Source organism: Puma concolor, chromosome D2, assembly GCF_028749965.1.
Source record: "Puma concolor isolate L17-30 chromosome D2, mPumCon1.1.hap2, whole genome shotgun sequence".
In the NCBI taxonomy this organism is placed as follows: Eukaryota; Metazoa; Chordata; class Mammalia; order Carnivora; family Felidae; genus Puma; species Puma concolor.
Window position 1 is genome coordinate 7,222,070 of NC_141677.1, and position 19,418 is coordinate 7,241,487.

Sequence of the window (19,418 nt, forward strand, 5' to 3'; positions counted from 1 at the left end):
CTTGAAAGCAACAAGAAAGACTGGAAGACAATGGACTTGTAGCTTCAAAATGCTGAAGAAAAATAATTCTGTTATCATTTAAGAGTGAAGGTAGAATTAACACATTTTCACCCAAAGACAGAATTTACTGTACTCATGATCTTTGCTGAAAGAACTTTGATAGACTTCAGTGAAGGGAATTAAATCCAGAAAAGGCAGCTTTGTAAAGAAGCAACAGTGAGCAAAGAAACTGGCAGACGTGGTCTCTAAACAAGTACTGCCAGTACAGAAATAACAACCACTATGGAGACTGTAAAATAAGAGAAAATGTTAACATGTAAGGAATGAGTGGAACGATTAGTGTTCAAGAGTTCTAAGGTCCCTGGAATTATTTGGGAGGAGGGCAGAAATGATTAGCCTAGACTTTCAAGGCAAGTAGGTATTCTAAATGTTTCACTAAAGAAAAAGAATATGTTACTTCTAAACCTGTAGCAGGGAAAAGGGGATAAAGTGAGAAAAGTCCACTAGATTGGTAAATAAAAAAGCACACGTAATGTGGCAGAAATAAATCTAAATACATGAGCTATCAAAATAAAGGTAGACTGACCACACCTCCTGGTTAAAGTGTCTTAGATTAAAAATTTTTTAAATCTAGCTATAACCACTTTTATGCAAAATTCACACCAAAACTCCAAAATAGCTGTAATAAACTGATGAGACACACAAGACAGACAAGTAACCAAAGTATTATATATCTATACCATTTTTCTCTCTATATTTCTGTATAGTCTATCACATTACATATAATAGTATAATTCAAAGCTATAGTTTCAATCACCATAGCTTTATTATGACTTACCATACCAGGAGCAGAACCAAAAATACTGATGATCCATAAAATACAGAAAAAGTATACTAACATAAAAGTCATGAACAAACAGGGAAAGATAATCTATTTTATAAATTGGCTGTCTATATGGAAAAGAATGAAATTAGATTCCTACTTCACAATATATATTTTGAAAAGAGGGATATTTATGGGGGTAGGGAAGAAATTTGTAAGCCAGACACAAAAAGTATAAATCATGATAAAAAGATATATACAACTAAATTTAAATTTCTGTAAAAGAAATTATCATAAAGTGAAAAGCCAGTCTAGAAAATATTTGCAATCATAATAATACCAACAAAGAATTACCAAGAAAATGCAAATAACCCCAAAGAAAAACTGACAATTTATAAGCAAGGAAACTCAATGACTAGTCAACATGGTAAGAGATGCCCAAATTTATTAGCAATGCAGGGAAACACGAAACAATGATAATTCGTGTTCTTTAGTTTGACAAAAAAAAAAAAAAAAATCAATCAATGATAATATCTGAAAAAATAAATTTTAGGGGTATGCAGGGAAACTATATAATGGAGAGAGTGAAAACAGGTAAAACCACTTTTAACAACTGGTAATCCTAGTGAGGTTGAAGACAGACATGTCACACAACCTAACAGTTCAACTTCTGGGCATGTAGCCCGGACAAGCACATGTACATGACGAAACACGTACACAGATGTCCACCGCGTGATGTTTGTAATACGCAGAAGACAGGAAACTACTACCGAGCAGCGGAATGAACAGATTATGGTTCATTCTGGAATAAATTATACACAGCATATAAGGATGTTGGTGATCTCTTTTGTATTACTAATTTGCCCTAATAAATGTTGAAAACTAAATCTGGTCATCTAAATACCACCCTTAAAAATGGCGTTATAAAATGCTCACACAGAAAAGTCGCATACCTATTTCATCTATAAAAATGATGGAAGGCTGTAGCTTTATGGCAAGGGAGAAGACCGCAGCAGCCAGTTTCTGAGACTCTCCGTACCACTTATCCGTCAGCGTTGAAGGCTGAAGGTTAATAAATCGACAGCCTGCTTCTTTGGCTGTGGCCTTGGCAATCAATGTTTTGCCACAGCCTGGAGGCCCATACAGAAGAACTCCTGGAAATTAACATGTCATTTTATTATTTACATTTTTTATGTGATAATCAACATACTAATTCGGCCCACACTAAAATTTTCCCAACATGTTAATGGTAGGAAAGGAAGGCGCCACTTCCTAAGTTCAGTGTCAGTGACGGCTATAAAATTACAGCATGCTTGTGCCTTCTCCCTTCACGCAAAGGTCTAGCTCAGGATCCCCTTGACATCCAAACTCAGGCCACTCGATCCATGGTTGACAAAATGGTCCAATGCCCTCCACCTTCACAAGCTAACAGAGCACTACAGCACATTAGAACAGCCCAGAGAAAACTGAGAACTTCTTCAAACCAGGCTGCGGGAGGGGCACCTGGGTGGCTCAGTCGGTTGGGTGTCCAACTTCAGCTCAGGTCACGATCTCACGGTTTATAAGTTCAAGCCTCACATCAGGCTCTGTGCTGACAGCTCAGAGCCTGGAGCTTGCTTTGGATTCCGTGTCTCCGTCTCTCTCTCTGCCCCTCCCCCGCTTGTGCTCTGTTTCTCTTTCTCAAAAATAAACATTAAACAACAACAACAAAAACAGGCTGCAGCAAACACCGTTTTGATGTTACTGAGACTTAAGTTTTATCCAAAAGGGCACACGTCTTTTTCCAAACAGATAATGATCTCTTCTTCCAAAGGACAAAAGCTGCCAGTCACTTTTGTTTTACTCTCCAAGGAATGAAACTGAATCCTTCACCTATCGTCTCCACAGACAGTAGTCTGCCGCTTAATACAACTTAAGGTAATTCTTTTAACAGGAGAGATCTAAACTGGTCGAGGCCTTGGGCATTTTGGGAATCATCACCAACTGTTTAGCAACTAAAATTAAGTAACATTTTTCTATGTTAATAGTAAAATTATGTTCCTGGCTATAGATTATCTGTAGACGGGCCTGAAGAATATTATAACCTGCAGACTTAAAATATTTGCTTAATTCACAGCTTCTCTACTTTTCCCATGTCATAGCACTCAAAAAGACAGTATTTACAGGTGGCATATTAGGGTAATATGAAGAGACTTTGGAGATTTCCAAAATATTATTATGCAATAAAAATAAAATATAGGGGCGCCTGGGTGGCTCAGTCGGTTATGCATCTGACTTCAGCTCAGGTCATGATCTCACAGCTCATGGGTCTGAACCCTGCTTTGGGCTCTGTGCTGACAGCTCAGTTCTGGAGCCTGCTTGGAGTTCCGTGTCTTCCTCTCTCTCTGCCCCTCCCCCGCTCACGTGCACGCGCAGTCTCTCTCTCAAGAATAATAAACATTAAGAAAATACAAAAATATAAGTAAATATTTTGTATTAAAATCCCACCCTGCCTAAATTTTCCTTTTTTTCTTTTTAATGAGAAGCTTGATGCCATAAAACAAATATTTTTCACATCAAGCTCTTCAAAGTAATGTTCAGGCACACAAACTTTTCCTCGGGCACGCACAGATTTTTCTAGGGGGTCTTCATAATTCTTTAAGAATTAATGAAGTTTAGTCATCTTACTTTTCTGAAGCCATTTTAAAATTTAAGTCAATCAGCTTTGCCAGTACATCCCTTTGCAATTTTTAACTAAGTCCATTCAGGTGTAAAAAATGTAGTGAAGTCATTTATAATTTCAACCCCCTATCGATACTTCTTCCTTTGGATGGCACATGTGAACACCACAGAGCAGTGGTCTAATGCCATTTAATTCACATCAAACTGAAAACATACGGGGTGACTGCAGATGCCTGGAATTATTACGACATTTATTATTTTGATCATACAATTTAATATGGAATGCAGATCCACAAACTTTTATATGCATGTTATTTGAATCTTAGGGTTTTCTGAGCAAACTTTTGATGCAAAAGTCCTCGTATCTTGTTGACTGTGCTGCTACAGCACGCCTCACAAACCGAGGCAAGTGTTCTTAGAATGTCCTCTTTGATTCCAAGTATTCATTCATCACTTTGAGTCCTCTATTCCTGACAGTTTAGTTTTGGCACTCCTTAGCAGGATTAAGTTTTTCCTATATTTTTCTTCTGGAATTACAATTAGTGTTATTAATTAGGCAGCTTTTTCACAGTTTTGTTTTGTTTACAGAGTATGAAACTCAACATGCGTCGAAAGCTTTGGGATTTCATAATCTTCTGGAGGACAGACATGATAGGGGAGGTGCACGTGTGAGCAGGGAGTGCTCACTTCCTGACTCGGGTGGTAGCTATGGAAGTGTCAGCTTTCCAGTCACCCACTTGGCTGTTTTATCCCCACTTCTGCACGTTGCTTCACTAAGACTCACGTTGTCTCACCTGGCATATTATCAATGAGTCTAGCAGTAACACCGTTTGAAGGGCCATCTTCCCTATATCCTTTGTGGGATGAACACTACCCTGTTCATTCTTAGGAAGAGTGATACGTGAATGGTCCCACAATGAATGCGAGGCATCCGGCTTCAGTTATTAGTTTTGCAGTCTTTTAACTAGTTTTTTTTGAGCTCAGTCTGGTACTTTCACAACCATTTTCAACAAAACGAAAAACTACGATTATTACCTTCATGCTTTGCAGAGGCTAAAAATTCAAACCCCTCTTTAATGTGGATGTTTTAGTAAGGGCTTTACTTCGTAAGTACTACATGCAAATAAAAACTTTAGGGTGAGGAAGAAAAGAAGAATTGGGACAAAAGATCTAAGTTTGAAATAATCCTTATTCGTGACAAGTATATTACCTTATCAGTAACCAACTTTTTTCTTTTTTGAACTAGTTTATTGACTTTCAAGCTTTAATAAAAAAAATTGTCCAAATGGTGGAAAAGTAAGTATCTGTAAAAACTGAGTCTATTTAAATACAAAGTACTCAAGGAGGTGGAGGGAGGGATGGAGGCCTTTATGGCCCCAGAAAAATCACTTCTCAAAATAGATTTTTCCTAAGTTACCTACATTTTCAAGAAACATCACAACATGGAACATGATAAAATTCACAAACATAAAATTTATGTGCTAAAATAATGATTACCGAAGTTAGAGTTTAGCGAGAACTGTTTGTATTCATATGGAATTCTCAATGTAAATTTTTAAACATTTGGAAGAAAACACGGTTATTTTTTTAATGCAACCATGAACATTCTATGGCATGTCCTTGTGACCACTTGGTGGCATGACAGCTGCCAACTTTCTACCTTCACGTGATTGGCTGATCTCGTGTGCTACTATGGAAGACATTCTCAAACCATCCTCGCGTAGTCTCTAAGGCAGTGCGGACTTTTAGCCCCAACAGCAACGAACTGTCCAGGGATAACATAAAATTGGCAATAAAACAACGACTCTAACCTATGTAACCTACTTCCAGTTCAAAAATGGAACAAACTACGGTATCCAACCGATTTTACGCTCTGCTTCTGTCTGCTAACATCCAATTTATGTTGAGGGTCAAAAAGTAAATCAATGGCTTTTCAAATTTTGTTCCTGATAAAAAACTTGCCAAAAATGCAAGGCTGAAAAGGCTCAAACAGTATAACTTTAGATTACATAATCAAGAGCTACTCAGGTAACTTAAAAATTTTTAAATACACACAGAAACCACTTCTAGTTTTGGACAATGCTTTCAAAGAAGCACCAGATATACACGTAACTTTGAAGTATCCCATTGTAATTTGGTGCCTGCTGTGTTAATTGACTGGGGCTTTAAACCAAGTGCGACTGGTACAGTGACCCAATTACCTGGGCTAGGTGTCGCTGACGAGGGCTGGAGCTTTCCCGAACAGCACAGAAAATGCATCTTACTTTTCTCCCATCCAAGTACTAACTGGGCCCCATCCTGCATCTGACTTTTCTAGATTCACGAATTAAGAAACTAGGGGATGACAACTCACACAAGGTCTTTCTTGTTCAAACTACCAACCAGCCGGAAGAGGGTAAAGAACTAAATAAGCCAACTTGTACTTTACTCTTTGATCTTGGCTCAGATAAATCATCTGCAATTTTCTTCTGGGGAAAAAAGTTTTAAAAACACAATAAACCAAATGCTTTTTGCTAGGGGGGAAAAAAGGAAGTATTGTTGTTTCAGAAAATAAAACAAAATACCTAATGAACAGTTTTGCTGTTTTAGTTAATGAAAAGAACATGTCATCATCACCCTCTATTTACCAGGAGTAAAAATTACCTACTTTGTGAAAGTGTACAGGTATCGGCTTCAATTACTTTTGAAATGTAAATTGATGCATTTTGATATAACTGCAAAATTAATAAGATTACAAGCAACCATAACTTACACACAGCACTATGTTGATATTTCTAAAGATCTTTTTTTTGTAATGTGTCTAATAATTTGGTTTCAGCCTTGAAGAGCAGCGGAAAAGTAAACCTGTCTAGTATGAGGAATACAAGAAAGAGCAGTTTCCACTCTTTCCACTGCTGTAGCGTTTGTATGGGATAGCCACGGTAACACACGTGTATTTATCTCACTGCCAACTGTCACCGAAGCTCCATCTGAATCACCTTTCATAATACGTTTAAACGTGATTCATATTTGAGTGGACAACAATAAAAGCATTACACGTAAGGAAGGAGTTATAAGCATTTCCAATTCTTGAGTTCTGAGGTTTTTAAAATCATCGCTAACTAGGAATAAGGAAGTTTCCCTTAAAAAATAAGTAGCATTTAATTTCTAGTTCACCTGTACTCCAGTACTTCTTCTAAAAAAACACTGCAATCCAAAAATAATGAAGATTACTAGGAGGAAAAAACAATATCGCTAAATTATGAGACAACAAAGAGTTCTTACTTTGAAAACAAAAGAACCCATACCATGACTTTAGATTTTTTAATTTCAATTTTCCCAATTTTTATTTACTTGGAAGTAATAAAAATGAGTTTGCAATAAAGGGATTATTTTGACATGTAATCACAGGGAAAAAATTTTACCTAAATTTGGGAAGCTGAAGAATGAGCAATTATTTTAAAACTACTATTTATAAAACAGCTCACTGGATCTCAGTATTCTCTTCAACATCCGACCTCAGCGATACCAGTTCTATAATGGCAGAAAGTTTCAATGTTTCCTACATTTTTAATACTTTAGCAAATGTAAACTTTTACCATACCCTTTGGAGGCTGCAGAAGCCTAGAATTTTCAAACAAATGCTTCTTTTTGATGGGTAAGATGACTGTGTCTTTCAGATCCGTAATGACATCATCCAGACCTGCTATATCACTCCAAGTAACCTGATAAAAGGTAAGGTCAACATGAATTTTACAACTTACATATATGCAATGAAGTTAAAAGGAAAAAAAAAAAACAAAATGGCAAACCTTAATCTGATAATTATATGTAAATAATAAAAGATTAATATATAATACTAGTAAAGACTTTTTACAGCAATACTGAAATTATTTAATTACCATGAAATTACAAAAAGGAATTAATAATCAACTATCTACTATTAAAAGCACTAGGCCCAGGACTCAAAACTCTACAGGGATCTAATAAGCTGAATTCACTCCGTGTAAGAGGAAGGAATACTCTGCCAAGAAGATGGAGAACCAGCTCAGACAGAGAACTCAGTGCTAGCTGATGGGGAAAAGCTTACCAGCAGTGTCCCTAATTCATATAGGGTGCCGTCAAACACAACAGGTAGACATGTTGGAAATAGGTTCACGCAACACTGGACTTCTGAATTTTATTAATCAAAAATAAAACTTTCAAAACAAAACTTTCATCTTTGTAAATAGGGGATATATACTGTCAAAATAAGCACAGCTTGTGTATTTTAAAACCTTCTGACTCAACTTCAAAAATGGGAATGGGGGGTGCCTGGGTGGCTCAGTCGGTTAAGCATCTGACTTTGGCTCAGGTCATGATCTCATGGTTCATGGGTTCGAGCCCCATATCGGGCGCTATGCTGACAGCTCAGAGTCTGGAGCCTGCTTTGGATCGTATGTCTCCCTCTCTCCCTGCCCCTCCCCTGCTTGTGCTCTGTTTCTCAAAAATAAATAAATGTAAAAAAAAAAAAAAAAATTTTTTTTAAATGGGGACGGAGTGAAGGGGGGGAGGGGATAAAAAAACAAACGGAAAAAACCTAGGGGGAAAAAAATCAATCTTGCTCTAACCTGGCAGAGTAAAGAGGCTGAAGGTGGGGTGAGTCAGAAGCCATATTTACAAGAAATTTACTTTCACTACAACTTTAAAAAAAAAAAAGGGTGAAAAACCACAGCCAAATCTGAAAAAAAAAAAAAAAAAATAGCATCTACTTCCACTATAACAAAAAAGAGAGTCTGTTAGTACAGCCTTACTCAGAAGTGAACACAGAGCCAAGAAGTCCCACTGTAAACTTATAAATCAAATTGAAATGGAGGATTAACTCTGGGGACATGTATCTATCTCTGTGCACACAGATACTAACAGACATTGAAGACTTTTATTTCCTAGATTTGGAGATAGGAATACCATACTTATTCTATTCTATTTATTTATATCTGTCATACAAAACCTATTTATACCTGCTGTTATCAAATATTCACATAGGAGTTTAGAGTTTATATATTACATTAATCTGATCCTCCAATAATCCTTTTGAAGTAGGTACAGCAGGTATCACACCTTCCCTGGATTACACATGAGGGGACTGACACTCAAAGAGGAAACAATTTGCCAAGGCCATGAATGGAAAAAATTAGAATTCAGAATCTTGTGTTGCCTACCGTATCTTATTACGAAAATCTACATTTAAACTCCAAATCAAATATCCACATAACTTAAAGCAGTACGTTTTATATGCCACAAAGGTGAATATATAAAAGAACAAGTTTATCTAAACAAGTGTGTGCCAAAAAAGGTTAACACGGCAGGCCTCAGACTGTTGTCCTTAGAAAGGCCTACCTGCAAGGCTGGCCTTTGGCTGCAGTATGGGGGCTTAAATTTCGGGAGAATTCCTTCATTCCCTAATAAGAACACCTCGCTGTGCAAACAAAATGGTTTACGGGGAACGTGTTTCCCCTCTGAACGTCTAGAATTTTGGTAGATGTTGGGATGTGGGGTCTACATGACCAGTCCCAATTAAAATCCTGGGAGTCTCTACTGAGCTTCCCTGGTGGACACGGCACTTCACACTTGTCCTCACAACCTGCTGCTGAAGGAATTAAGTGAAGCCCGTATGACTTCACTGGGAGAAAGCTCCTGGAAGCCTGTGCTTGGTTTCTTCCAGGCTTCACTCCAGGCCCCTTGTCTTGCTCATTTTGCCTCATATCCTTTTGCTGTACTCAGTCACATCCGTGAGCACAAAACTATGCCAGATCCTGTGACTCCTCTTAGAGGATCATCAAATATGGCCGTCTTCAGGACCCGACACAAAATGCCAGACCCAAACGATCTTAAATAAGATGAAGGATACGTACGTGCATGTTAAGAGGGTCTACGAGATGAGCTGCAATACTCATTTCATATTCTGAAAGCTTCACATTTTTCACACCAATCTGTTTCATTAATTTTTCTGCCTAGAACAAAAAAACAAGCAACTTCCTTTAGTCTGGTATTTGGGTCTTGGCACTTCAAAAGAGATTATCTGTGAAGTCTAAAGAGCCATGAACAGACATGCAAGAATTTTCCAGGGAAATTTTAGGCCCCTTGACCTCCTCTTCCCCAATGTAAGCTTGTAGGTAAAGACAAAAGGTGAGTGTCTAACTGCACAGAAACCAGGGCAATTTAAACCAGCTCCTAGGAAATGAGAAAATTAGGGCACATGATTGAGGAGATACACATAGGGCCTTGCACTGCTCCAATGAGATTCTAGGGTCCAACTTGATGTCCTTTCAAGTAAGACCATCATGACAGGTGCAGATGAAACCTCCAGATGAGAGCAGAGCAGTTGAACATTTAAAAAATGGACAACTGGAGTTTCTTTTCTTAAATCGAGTTTCTGAAAACAGATGCTTAACTTCCTTCAAATTACCCAGTTATTGACACCAGGTGCCCACGGCAATCAAACTCCAAACTGTTCGAAGATGCTGTCCTTTTTGGTTAAAGCCAATTCCTGGGACTAGGCAACCAGAGATAATAAATCCTAAATTCTAAATGATGGGGCGCCTGGGTGGCTCAGTGGGTTAAGTGTCCGACTTGTGGTATCAGCTCAGGTAGTGATGCTGTGGTTGTGGGATTGAGCCCTAAGTTAGGCTCTGTGCTCAGCTCGGAGCCTGCTTGGGATTCTCTCTCTCTCTCTCTCTCTCTCTCTCTCTCTCTCTCTCTCAGCTCCTCCCCTGTGAGCACTCGCATTCTCTCTCTCTCAAAAATAAACACTTAAAAAAATAAATAAATTGTAAGTATATTTGCATATATATTTTTAGAGCTGGACAACACTAACCTGAAACCTACGAGCTCTAGCAATACAACAAAGATTTCAATTAAAATTAAAAACAATAATAATCACAAACATTTACTGAATGGGCCAAACCATATGCCAAAATACCGTAAATGGATTAGCTCACTGAATCCCCCGAGCGAGCCTATGGGGTAGGTACAATTTCTCCCCACCACAGAAAAGGAAATTAAAGTTTAGCTCAGATGAAATAATCTGCCTCAGGTTCAAGTCAGCAAATGGAAGAGACGACATACACATGCAGGCAGCCCCACTCCAGAGCCCACCCTCTAACCACATCCCAATGACCCTACGTTCCCCAATTATAACAGGGCGGTTTGTGACCACCGAGGAGTCTTAAAAAGATTACAGAAAACACATTCAAATTTCAATTAAATGAACATATTTAAAAGTGCTCTGATAAATACCTGCTTTTGTTATATTTTCCTAAAATGCTTTAAAAATATATTGTATACTTTGTTTATTTTTAAGTAGGCTGCAGTCCAACTTGGGTCCTGAATTCACCACCCTGAGATCAAGAGTCACATGCTCCACCAAGTGAACCAGACAGACGCCCCTAAAATACTTTTGATTTTGTAAGATCTTGCTTTGGTCAGGGGGTATGGCTGCTCTAGAAGGAAATTCATCTCACACAGCACTATAGTTACAGACTGCTCAGAGCATAGGATAAATGTGGATAAAGTAGGATAAATCATATCCTAGTAATGTAGCATTTTTAAAATAAATAACCACATAGTTTTTCCTATTTAGCCCCCCCTCCCCCTCGGGTAAAATTACCGAATCAATGGAGAAAACAGCCTTTTCCAGGTTTTTTAATCTCTTTCTTGTAAATATCTTCTCTTTCGCTGATTTTCAATCTTTTGTGTCAGGTATGAAAGGTATCCTATTTTAGCCTCTGTAATAACATCAATTATTCTTTTCCATTATGCTTCTATAAATGTGCAGCCATCCCACATGTGTTCTTTTTAGGCTATGCTGTAAAACAAAAGTTTCCACCAGGGGTGACTCTGCGCCCCAGGGGACATCTGGCAAGGTCTGGGAATACTTCTGGCTGTCACGACCTTGCGGGGAGGGTGCTCTTGGCATGTAGTCAGCAGAGACAGGAATGCTGCTTAACATTCTGAGAGACACAGTACAGCCTGCCCCTCCCCAATTATCTGGCCCCGAATGTCAACAGTGCCGAGTTGAGGAATCCTGCTCTTTCCCCATTAGCTAGCTGCTCTTAAAACTTTACTCTAGGTCACAAATGCTTCTTGCTTTAAACAAACTTTATCTACGTTTGGGATTTCCTAAGTAAAAACGGTCAACTGTGTTGTTTATGTTATAGAAATAGAAAATGCCGTGGTCAAATTTACCTAAAATCTTTCCCCCCATATAAGCAGTCCCATTTAACGATGTCTTCAGGTTGCATTAACAACACTGACAGAAAACAAAATTAATGTTTATTGGGCAAAACTCATTTTCATTTCCTTACCATCAGCCCGTACAACCATCCTGAGAAGTAGCTATTACTATGCTCGTTTTTCAGATGAGGAACTCAAGAGTCAGAGAAATTAGAAGAATTGCCAAGATTATGAGCTAGGAGTTGGCATTACCAGAGTTCAAATCCTGATCTAATTCCAAAGCTGTTCTACTGAAACACTAATATTCCTCATCTGCGAGACCAGAACGTGGTTAACAAATAAATAAAATAAAGTACCCCTAAACACATCAAACTGTCTTCCAGAAGAAGTTATCCAACTGTTTCTAGCTTTGACAACTTTAAGTGAGCCCGTTTCTAAAATGTTTTACCAAGAAAAACAAAATGATTGTACTCTAAAAATGGCTTATGTTCATGAACTGCTTTATCACTTACAGCTCAGTGACAATCGTATTTTCTAGTTACCAACTTTTGCTTGGTTTTTAAGTGAATCTCTCCAAGTAGTTGTCACTCTGTGGAGGAAAAATGGTAGGTGAGGGGTTGAAGGGAGTCAGAGGTAGGAGGGAAACTTACTTTTCACTGTATAGTCATCTTTTTAACTGTTTCATAGTATTTTTATCCTTTCATGCTATTTCATTTTTTTCCTCCATGTAAACTATTAAGAAGATTAAGATTAACAAGATTAGGGGCGCCTGGGTGGCGCAGTCGGTTAAGCGTCCGACTTCAGCCAGGTCACGATCTCGCGGTCCGTGAGTTCGAGCCCCGCGTCGGGCTCTGGGCTGATGGCTCGGAGCCTGGAGCCTGCTTCCGATTCTGTGTCTCCCTCTCTCTCTGCCCCTCGCCCGTTCATGCTCTGTCTCTCTCTGTCCCAAAAATAAATAAACGTTGAAAAAAAAAATTAAAAAAAAAAAAAAAGATTAACAAGATTAAGAAGTGGAGTAGGAAATAGTAAACTACTATTTTTGCCTAGAATGGGAAAGGAGGAAATGGAGAAAAGGAGCAGCAGAAAAGAACCTTTTCATTCAGTTTCTGAACGATTTGTAAAATTGGTTGTTCTTTTGGGAGATTAATTTTAGAAAATTAGAGACGGGCGCCTGGGTGGCTCAGTCGGTTGAGCATCCGACTTCGGCTCAGGTCATGATCTCACAGCTCGTGAGTTTGAGCCCCGCATCGGGCTCTGTGCTCCAGCAGAGCCTGGAGCCTGCTTCCGATTCTGTGTCTCCCTCTCTCTCTGCCCCTCCCCTGCTCTCTCTCTGTCTCAAAAATAAATAAAACATTAAAAAAATTAAAAAAAAAAAAAGAAAATTAGAGATAGCATTAACAAGGGTGAAAAACCAGAGGTAGGTTAACTGATTAAACTTAGGTCTGTTTATTAAAGTCACAGCTAAAGTACTCTAAGTGTGGATAGAGGAAGTCACTGACAGAAAGCTCACAACACTACATTTCCACGGGAAATGGCAAAGAGTCTGAATAATTATATTTTAGATGTAATCTCTTATACACTTGTATTAAAATTCTTGAAAGCACCCTTTTCTAGACTAACATGGAAACAAGTCGTCTCCCCTCTCACGGTCAGTCTCTGGACGTCATAAGGAGAGTGGGCTTCAGGGGTGCCTGGGTGGCTCAGTTGGTTGAGCGTCCGACTTCGGCTCAGGTCATGATCTCACAGTTTGTGGGTTCAAGCCCCGCGTCGGGCTCTGTGCTGACTGCTTGCTCAGAGCCTGGAGCCTGCTTCAGATTCTGTGTCTCCTTCCCTCTCTGCCCCTCCCCTGCTCACGCTTTGTCTCACTCTGTTTCTCAAAAATAAATAAAATGTAAAAAAAAAAAAAAAAAAAAAAGAAGAGTGGGCTTCCTACCCTCCACCGCACCTGCGTGTGAACAACACTGTGCACCCCCGCCCTGAGTATCCCTCTCTTGGGAGCTCTTTCCTCAGCATTTCCACCTTGGCCAGTCAGGCAACACCAACTGCTTACTCCTGACTTCCTATCTCAATTTACTGGCTGCTCTTACAAATACCTGGCAGTTGAGGGGCACTTGGGTGGCTCAGTGGATTAAGGATCCAACTCTTCGTTTCTGCTCAGGTCATGATCTTGCAGTTCATGGGTTTGAGCGTCAAGTTCAATTCTGCGCGGACAAACGGGGAACCTGCTTGGGATTCTCTGTCTCTCCCTTTCTCTCTGCCCCCCCCCCCACCCGCTTGTGCTCTCTTTCTCTCTCTCTCAAAATAAATAAATAAACTTAAAAAAAAAAATACCTGGCAGTTGAGAGTTCGTTTTTTTTTTAACGTTTATTTATTTTTGAGACAGGGAGAGACAGCATGAACAGGGGAGGGTCAGAGAGAGGGAGACACAGAATCTGAAACAGGCTCCAGGCTCTGAGCTGTCAGCACAGAGCCCGACGCGGGGCTCGAACTCACGGACCGTGAGATCATGACCTGAGCCGAAGTCGGCCGCTTAACCGACTGAGCCACCCAGGCGCCCCCAGTTTTTTTTTTTTTTAAGGTTTCAGTGTATCATTCCTTCACAAAATATTTCAGCTATTATTTCTTTCAAAATAACTAAAAGTTTTGAAGACTAAAGTACAATGACAGGACTAAAAATAAGAAGACATTAACTTATCTAAGGTCACGGTCCAAACCTTCAGGTGTATGAAGAATTCTCAGTAGTGAATCTTCCCTGGGCTTTGACAAACTACAATCTCAGAAATATTATACAGTGTAATTCTTCAGAAGTATGACACAGTCTCAGAACAGGTCAAGCATTGTTATTCCTCCCGTACTTGGACAGCATACCCAGAGGGTCCCTTTTTCTACGCCCCAATTATCCCGACCCACCCTTTCATCACACATACCTATCAAAACTCTTCTACTACATCTAAATACAATCCAAGCAGCAGCCGTGTGCCCAGGAAATCCCTGTCCATTCCGTAGAAATGGTCTCCTCTCTCATTACCAATTAAATATCCCACATTTCACCAAGCTGGGACGTTTTCCTGGCTTCAGGCTAGAAATTATTTACAAATATTCTGTTTAATTCAAACATTAAGACTACTTCTGGGTTACTGTTCCTGATGCGAATGCACCTACATCACATTACCTTTCTTTCAACTCATAACCGTACTACCTTTAAACTCGCACGAGGCCCGCTAATTATCAGGTAGCCTCCAAATGTTGCCTAGGCTGTTAAATTCAGTGCTCTTCCTTTGTGACTGCGGAAGTCACACCTTCCTCCTCCCCCCCAGTCACACCTGATCTCTGCCCGCAAGGTGTGCTCCTAATTCTCTAATTCCTTTCTGTACTCCCATTTAATTACCCCCCACCTGGCAACACTGCACTTCCTAAATGGCCTGGACCACAGGTCATTATTTCAACAATGTCTTCTGTTGAACCTTAGCACCCCTTACACTTGTACCGGTCAGTCCTATTCTCGGTGCTGGCTCCGCACCACCACTCAGTTTATCTGCTACCGAGATGCTGAGAAACGCGCAAGAAGTTAAGAAAAACAAAACAACTGAATTCCCGATAAACTCATGCTTCCTTCAACTACGCCCTAATGTTCATAACCCACAATTTCTCTCATTAAACACGGATCACATATTTACCTGAGCAGGTCCGAAACCTCCATTCCCATTTAGTTGTAACATCGCCCCATTTCACTGAGAGCAAATGAACTCGACCTTAAAAGGTTCTTGTGACCACTGATCCCAACCCCTCTGGGACCCACCTCCATCCTCTTCGGCAGCAACTCTCCACCTCCTCCTTCTGCGCTAGTCTTTTCCCTTTCCTTCTTTACCTGTCCGCCAGCAAACTCTGGAACGACCACATTCTTTTACTTTAAATTCTACTTGCTGTCCCCAGTGAACGGAAAGCACTCTACATTTATGGACCACTTTTTCTGATCACATTCTCCATATCCTCCTTTCCTCCTGGATCACTCTATGACACAACATTCACAACCAATTCTCTTTTGCAACCTTCTCTTCCTTTGGTTTTGAGGACTTGACCAAAGGATTTTTCAGACAGTGGGAGACAAATGTGAGGAAGGGCTTTTTAAAGTTACATTCAACACCCACTGACTTCCCCCAATTAGTTCTGTGATTTCAGAATGTAGGCCTTCCAGTTCCAATTGACTGCCACAATGAACGACTTCTACAGTGTGCAGTGTTTTGTCTATTTCAGGTGTGTTGGGATGGGAAAGACCAATACCAGTACCTTACATTATCCTGGTTTTATTACTACTCCTCTGGCCATTTTTTGGGTGTTATTAACAATTGGGTAGATGTTAAAAAAAAAAAGTCTTTAGAATTTACAGGTGAGGCAAAAGAACCATAGAACATGTGCTCTATAAATATTTGTTACACGAATAAATTCAAGTCGTTAATCTACGGAAGAGATTATTGTAAATGGTACCGAGTAACAATTGAATTTAACTCCCTTTCATATAGAACCAACTGTCCAAGTATCAGTTATTGGTTCATCCTTTCTCCAATAATCTACGCACAAAGCAGAGCCAGTCCTTTCATACATCAATTTCCCACAGCATGCCTAGGTCTGTTTCTCGACTCCACTCTGCTGAATTTGCCAATCCACCCCGGTACCAATAACATACTGTCTTAATAACTGTAGCTTTGTGAAAAGTTTTGATATAAATTAGGGCAAATTCTCCCTCTCCCAATATACATGTCTTGTTTTCAAGAGTGTTTTGCCTATATCTCAACTTTTATTCCTCCATACAAATTTTATTTTATTTTTTTTAATTTTTTTTTTTCAACGTTTATTTATTTTTGGGACAGAGAGACAGAGCATGAACGGGGGAGGGGCAGAGAGAGAGGGAGACACAGGCGCCCCACCTCCATACAAATTTTAGAAAAAAATACAACAAAAAAAGCCTGTCAGTATTTTTTCATTGGCACTGCATTTAAGTGTGGCTTTCAATCATTTTGTAATTTTCATTAAAAATGTGTTGTACAGGGGCGCCTGGGTGGCGCACTCGGTTAAGCGTCCGACTTCAGCCCGGTCACGATCTCGCGGTCCGTGAGTTAGAGCCCCGCGTCGGGCTCTGGGCTGATGGCTCAGAGCCTGGAGCCTGTTTCCGATTCTGTGTCTCCCTCTCTCTCTCTGCCCCTCCCCCGTTCATGCTCTGTCTCTCTCTGTCCCAAAAAAAATAAATAAACGTTGAAAAAAAAAAAATGTGTTGTACAGGAGCCTGGGTGGCTCAGTTGGTTGAACGTCTGACTTCGGCTCAGGTCATGGTCTTGCAGTTTGTGAGTTCAAGCCCCATGTCAGGCTCTGTGCTGATGGCTCAGCACCTGGAACGTGTTTTGGATCTTCAGGTTCTGTGTCTCCTTCTCTCTCTGCCCTCTCCCTGGCTCGTACTCTGTCTCTTTCTCTCAAAGATAAACATTAAAAAATAATGTGCTGTACAACTCGTGCTTGTCAGTTATTATGTATTTTTTTAATGTTTATTTTTGAGAGACAGAGAGAGGGAGAGAGAGGGAGAGGGAGGGAGGGTGGGTGGGTGGGGGAGGGGCAGAGAAAAGGAGACAGGATCTGTGCTGGCAGAAGACAGCCCAGTGCGGGGCTCAAACCCCCAAACTGTGAAATTATGACCTGAGCTGAAGTCAGACACTTCACTGACTGAGCCACCCAGGCGCCCAGTTATTGTGTATTTTTGATACTACTGTAAACAGTGTCTTTATAAAGCTGCATTTTCAAACCGTGGTGGGTACACAGAAATAGTTGATTTTTGTATACTAATTTTATATCCAGCAGCCCTTAAATTCTTATTAATCCTGACAGCTTTGCTACAGATGTTGTTTACTTTCTACGTAGATTATTGTATTATCTGTGTCTAATGACTGTTTAATTTTTTCTCTTCCATCCTTCCATCTCTTGTTTTTTTGATTTATGCATCATTAACAGTAAAATGTTACACAGAAGTGATGACAACAGGCTCCCTTGACTTGCTCCTAATCATAAAGGAAATGCTGGGGCGCCTGGGTGGCGCAGTTGGTTAAGCGTCCGACTTCAGCCAGGTCACGATCTCGCGGTCCGTGAGTTCCAGCCCCGCGTCAGGCTCTGGGCTGATGGCTCGGAGCCTGGAGCCTGTTTCCGATTCTGTGTCTCCCTCTCTCTCTGCCCCTCCCCCGTTCATGCTCTGTCTCTCTCTGTCCCAAAAATAAATAAACGTTGAAAAAAAAAAAAATTAAAAAAAAAAAAAAAAAAAAAAAGGAAATGCTTTCAACTATCTACCATGAAGTATGTTTCCTATAGTAAATTCATTGTATCAGGCTAAAGACATTATCTTCTATCCTAAGATACTAAGAGCTTTTTACTAAGAGCTTTTCTAAAAAGAATGAATATTTAATTTTAACAAAGGCTTTTTCTGCATTTGAGATAATCATAGTTTTATCCTTTAATCTGTTATTATAGAATAAATATATTTATTCCTCAAATGAAGCCAGCCTTAAATCCCTGGAATAAATCCTACTGGTCATAATATGTTACCTTTTTTTTTATACACTGCTAAATTCAACTTGCTAATATTTTAAGGTTTTTCCATTCATTTACAATCGAGATCAAGCCCGTGACAAGTTTTAGAATTGTTATTATGCTGCCCTCAGAGTTTGCATCAGGTTGTTATTATAAATTTCTTCTTTATATGTTTCTAGAATTTACCAGTAAAACTTGATGGGCCTGGAGTATTCTTTATCAAAATACGTGTCCAATATTACTTCATAGGTATGAGAATAAGTATCCACGTTTTCTAATCCTACCTTCCTTTGAGAAAGAGAGCATGCAAGTGGGGGGGGGGGGGGGAAGGGCAAGGGGGTGAGAGAGGATCCTAAGCAGGATCCACAGCCGGTGTGGAGCCCGATGCAGGGCTCGATGCCACCACCATGAGAGCAGGACCTGAGCTGGAATCAAGAGGCCTGACGCTTAACTGAGCCACCCAGGTGGCCCTCGTCACCTAATGTTTAAAAAAAGTTTATCTATTTTGAGAAACAGAGAGTGAGAGTGCACGTGCAAAGGGAGGGACAGAGAATCTGAAGCAGGCTCCGTGTCCCACGCAGACCCTGACACTGGGCCCTATCCCACAAACCATGGGATCCTGACCCGAGCCGGAGTCAAGAGTCAGAGGCTAAAACAACTGAGCCGCCCACGTGCCTGTCGTCTTCTAATTCTTGAGTCAGTCACGGAAATAAATATTTTTCTAAGAGTCTGTCTAGGTTTTTACACTTATTGGCGATTATTTACTTTCCTTATTTTTAACGTCTGCAGCATCGTCATTATGTTTCCTTTATCATTCCTAGTAATATTTATTGGTGGCTTCATTCTTTTTTCATGATTGGTTTTACAAAACTGTCAAATATTTTTGTATTTTCAAATAACTAACATATTGGCTTCACTGACTTTCTTTACTCTGTATTCATTTTCTGTATTTTTATTCACTCTTCTATTGTATATTCATTTCTTATTTGTCTATTGACTTGACTATTCCCATTTTTTCATTATTTGTGAGTTTATGTTGAAAATCTTTTCTTGAGCTTAAGTTGGAGATTTAATTAATCTTCTACCTTCTTTTGTAACAAACACTTAAGACTATAAATCTCTGAGTACCATTTAAGACATGACGTTTAATTCAATTATAAATATTTTCTAATTT

At 39.7% G+C, this 19,418-nt stretch overlaps 1 protein-coding gene across 2 annotated transcripts in view; it reads right to left on the reverse strand.

Moving 5' to 3' along the window:
- ATAD1 (ATPase family AAA domain containing 1) overlaps positions 1-19,418 on the reverse strand; it is a 55,752-nt gene that overhangs the window by 29,475 nt on the left and 6,859 nt on the right. Inside the window, exons 3-5 of one of the 2 annotated variants that reach the window (XM_086679524.1) lie at positions 9,358-9,456; positions 7,068-7,188; positions 1,777-1,977 (exon numbers count right to left, since the gene is read on the reverse strand). In XM_086679524.1, coding sequence (XP_086535650.1) covers positions 1,777-1,977; positions 7,068-7,188; positions 9,358-9,456 — 421 coding nt within the window. The remainder of the gene's footprint in view (positions 1-1,776; positions 1,978-7,067; positions 7,189-9,357; positions 9,457-19,418) is intronic. The other variant, XM_086679525.1, reaches the window with a different exon arrangement.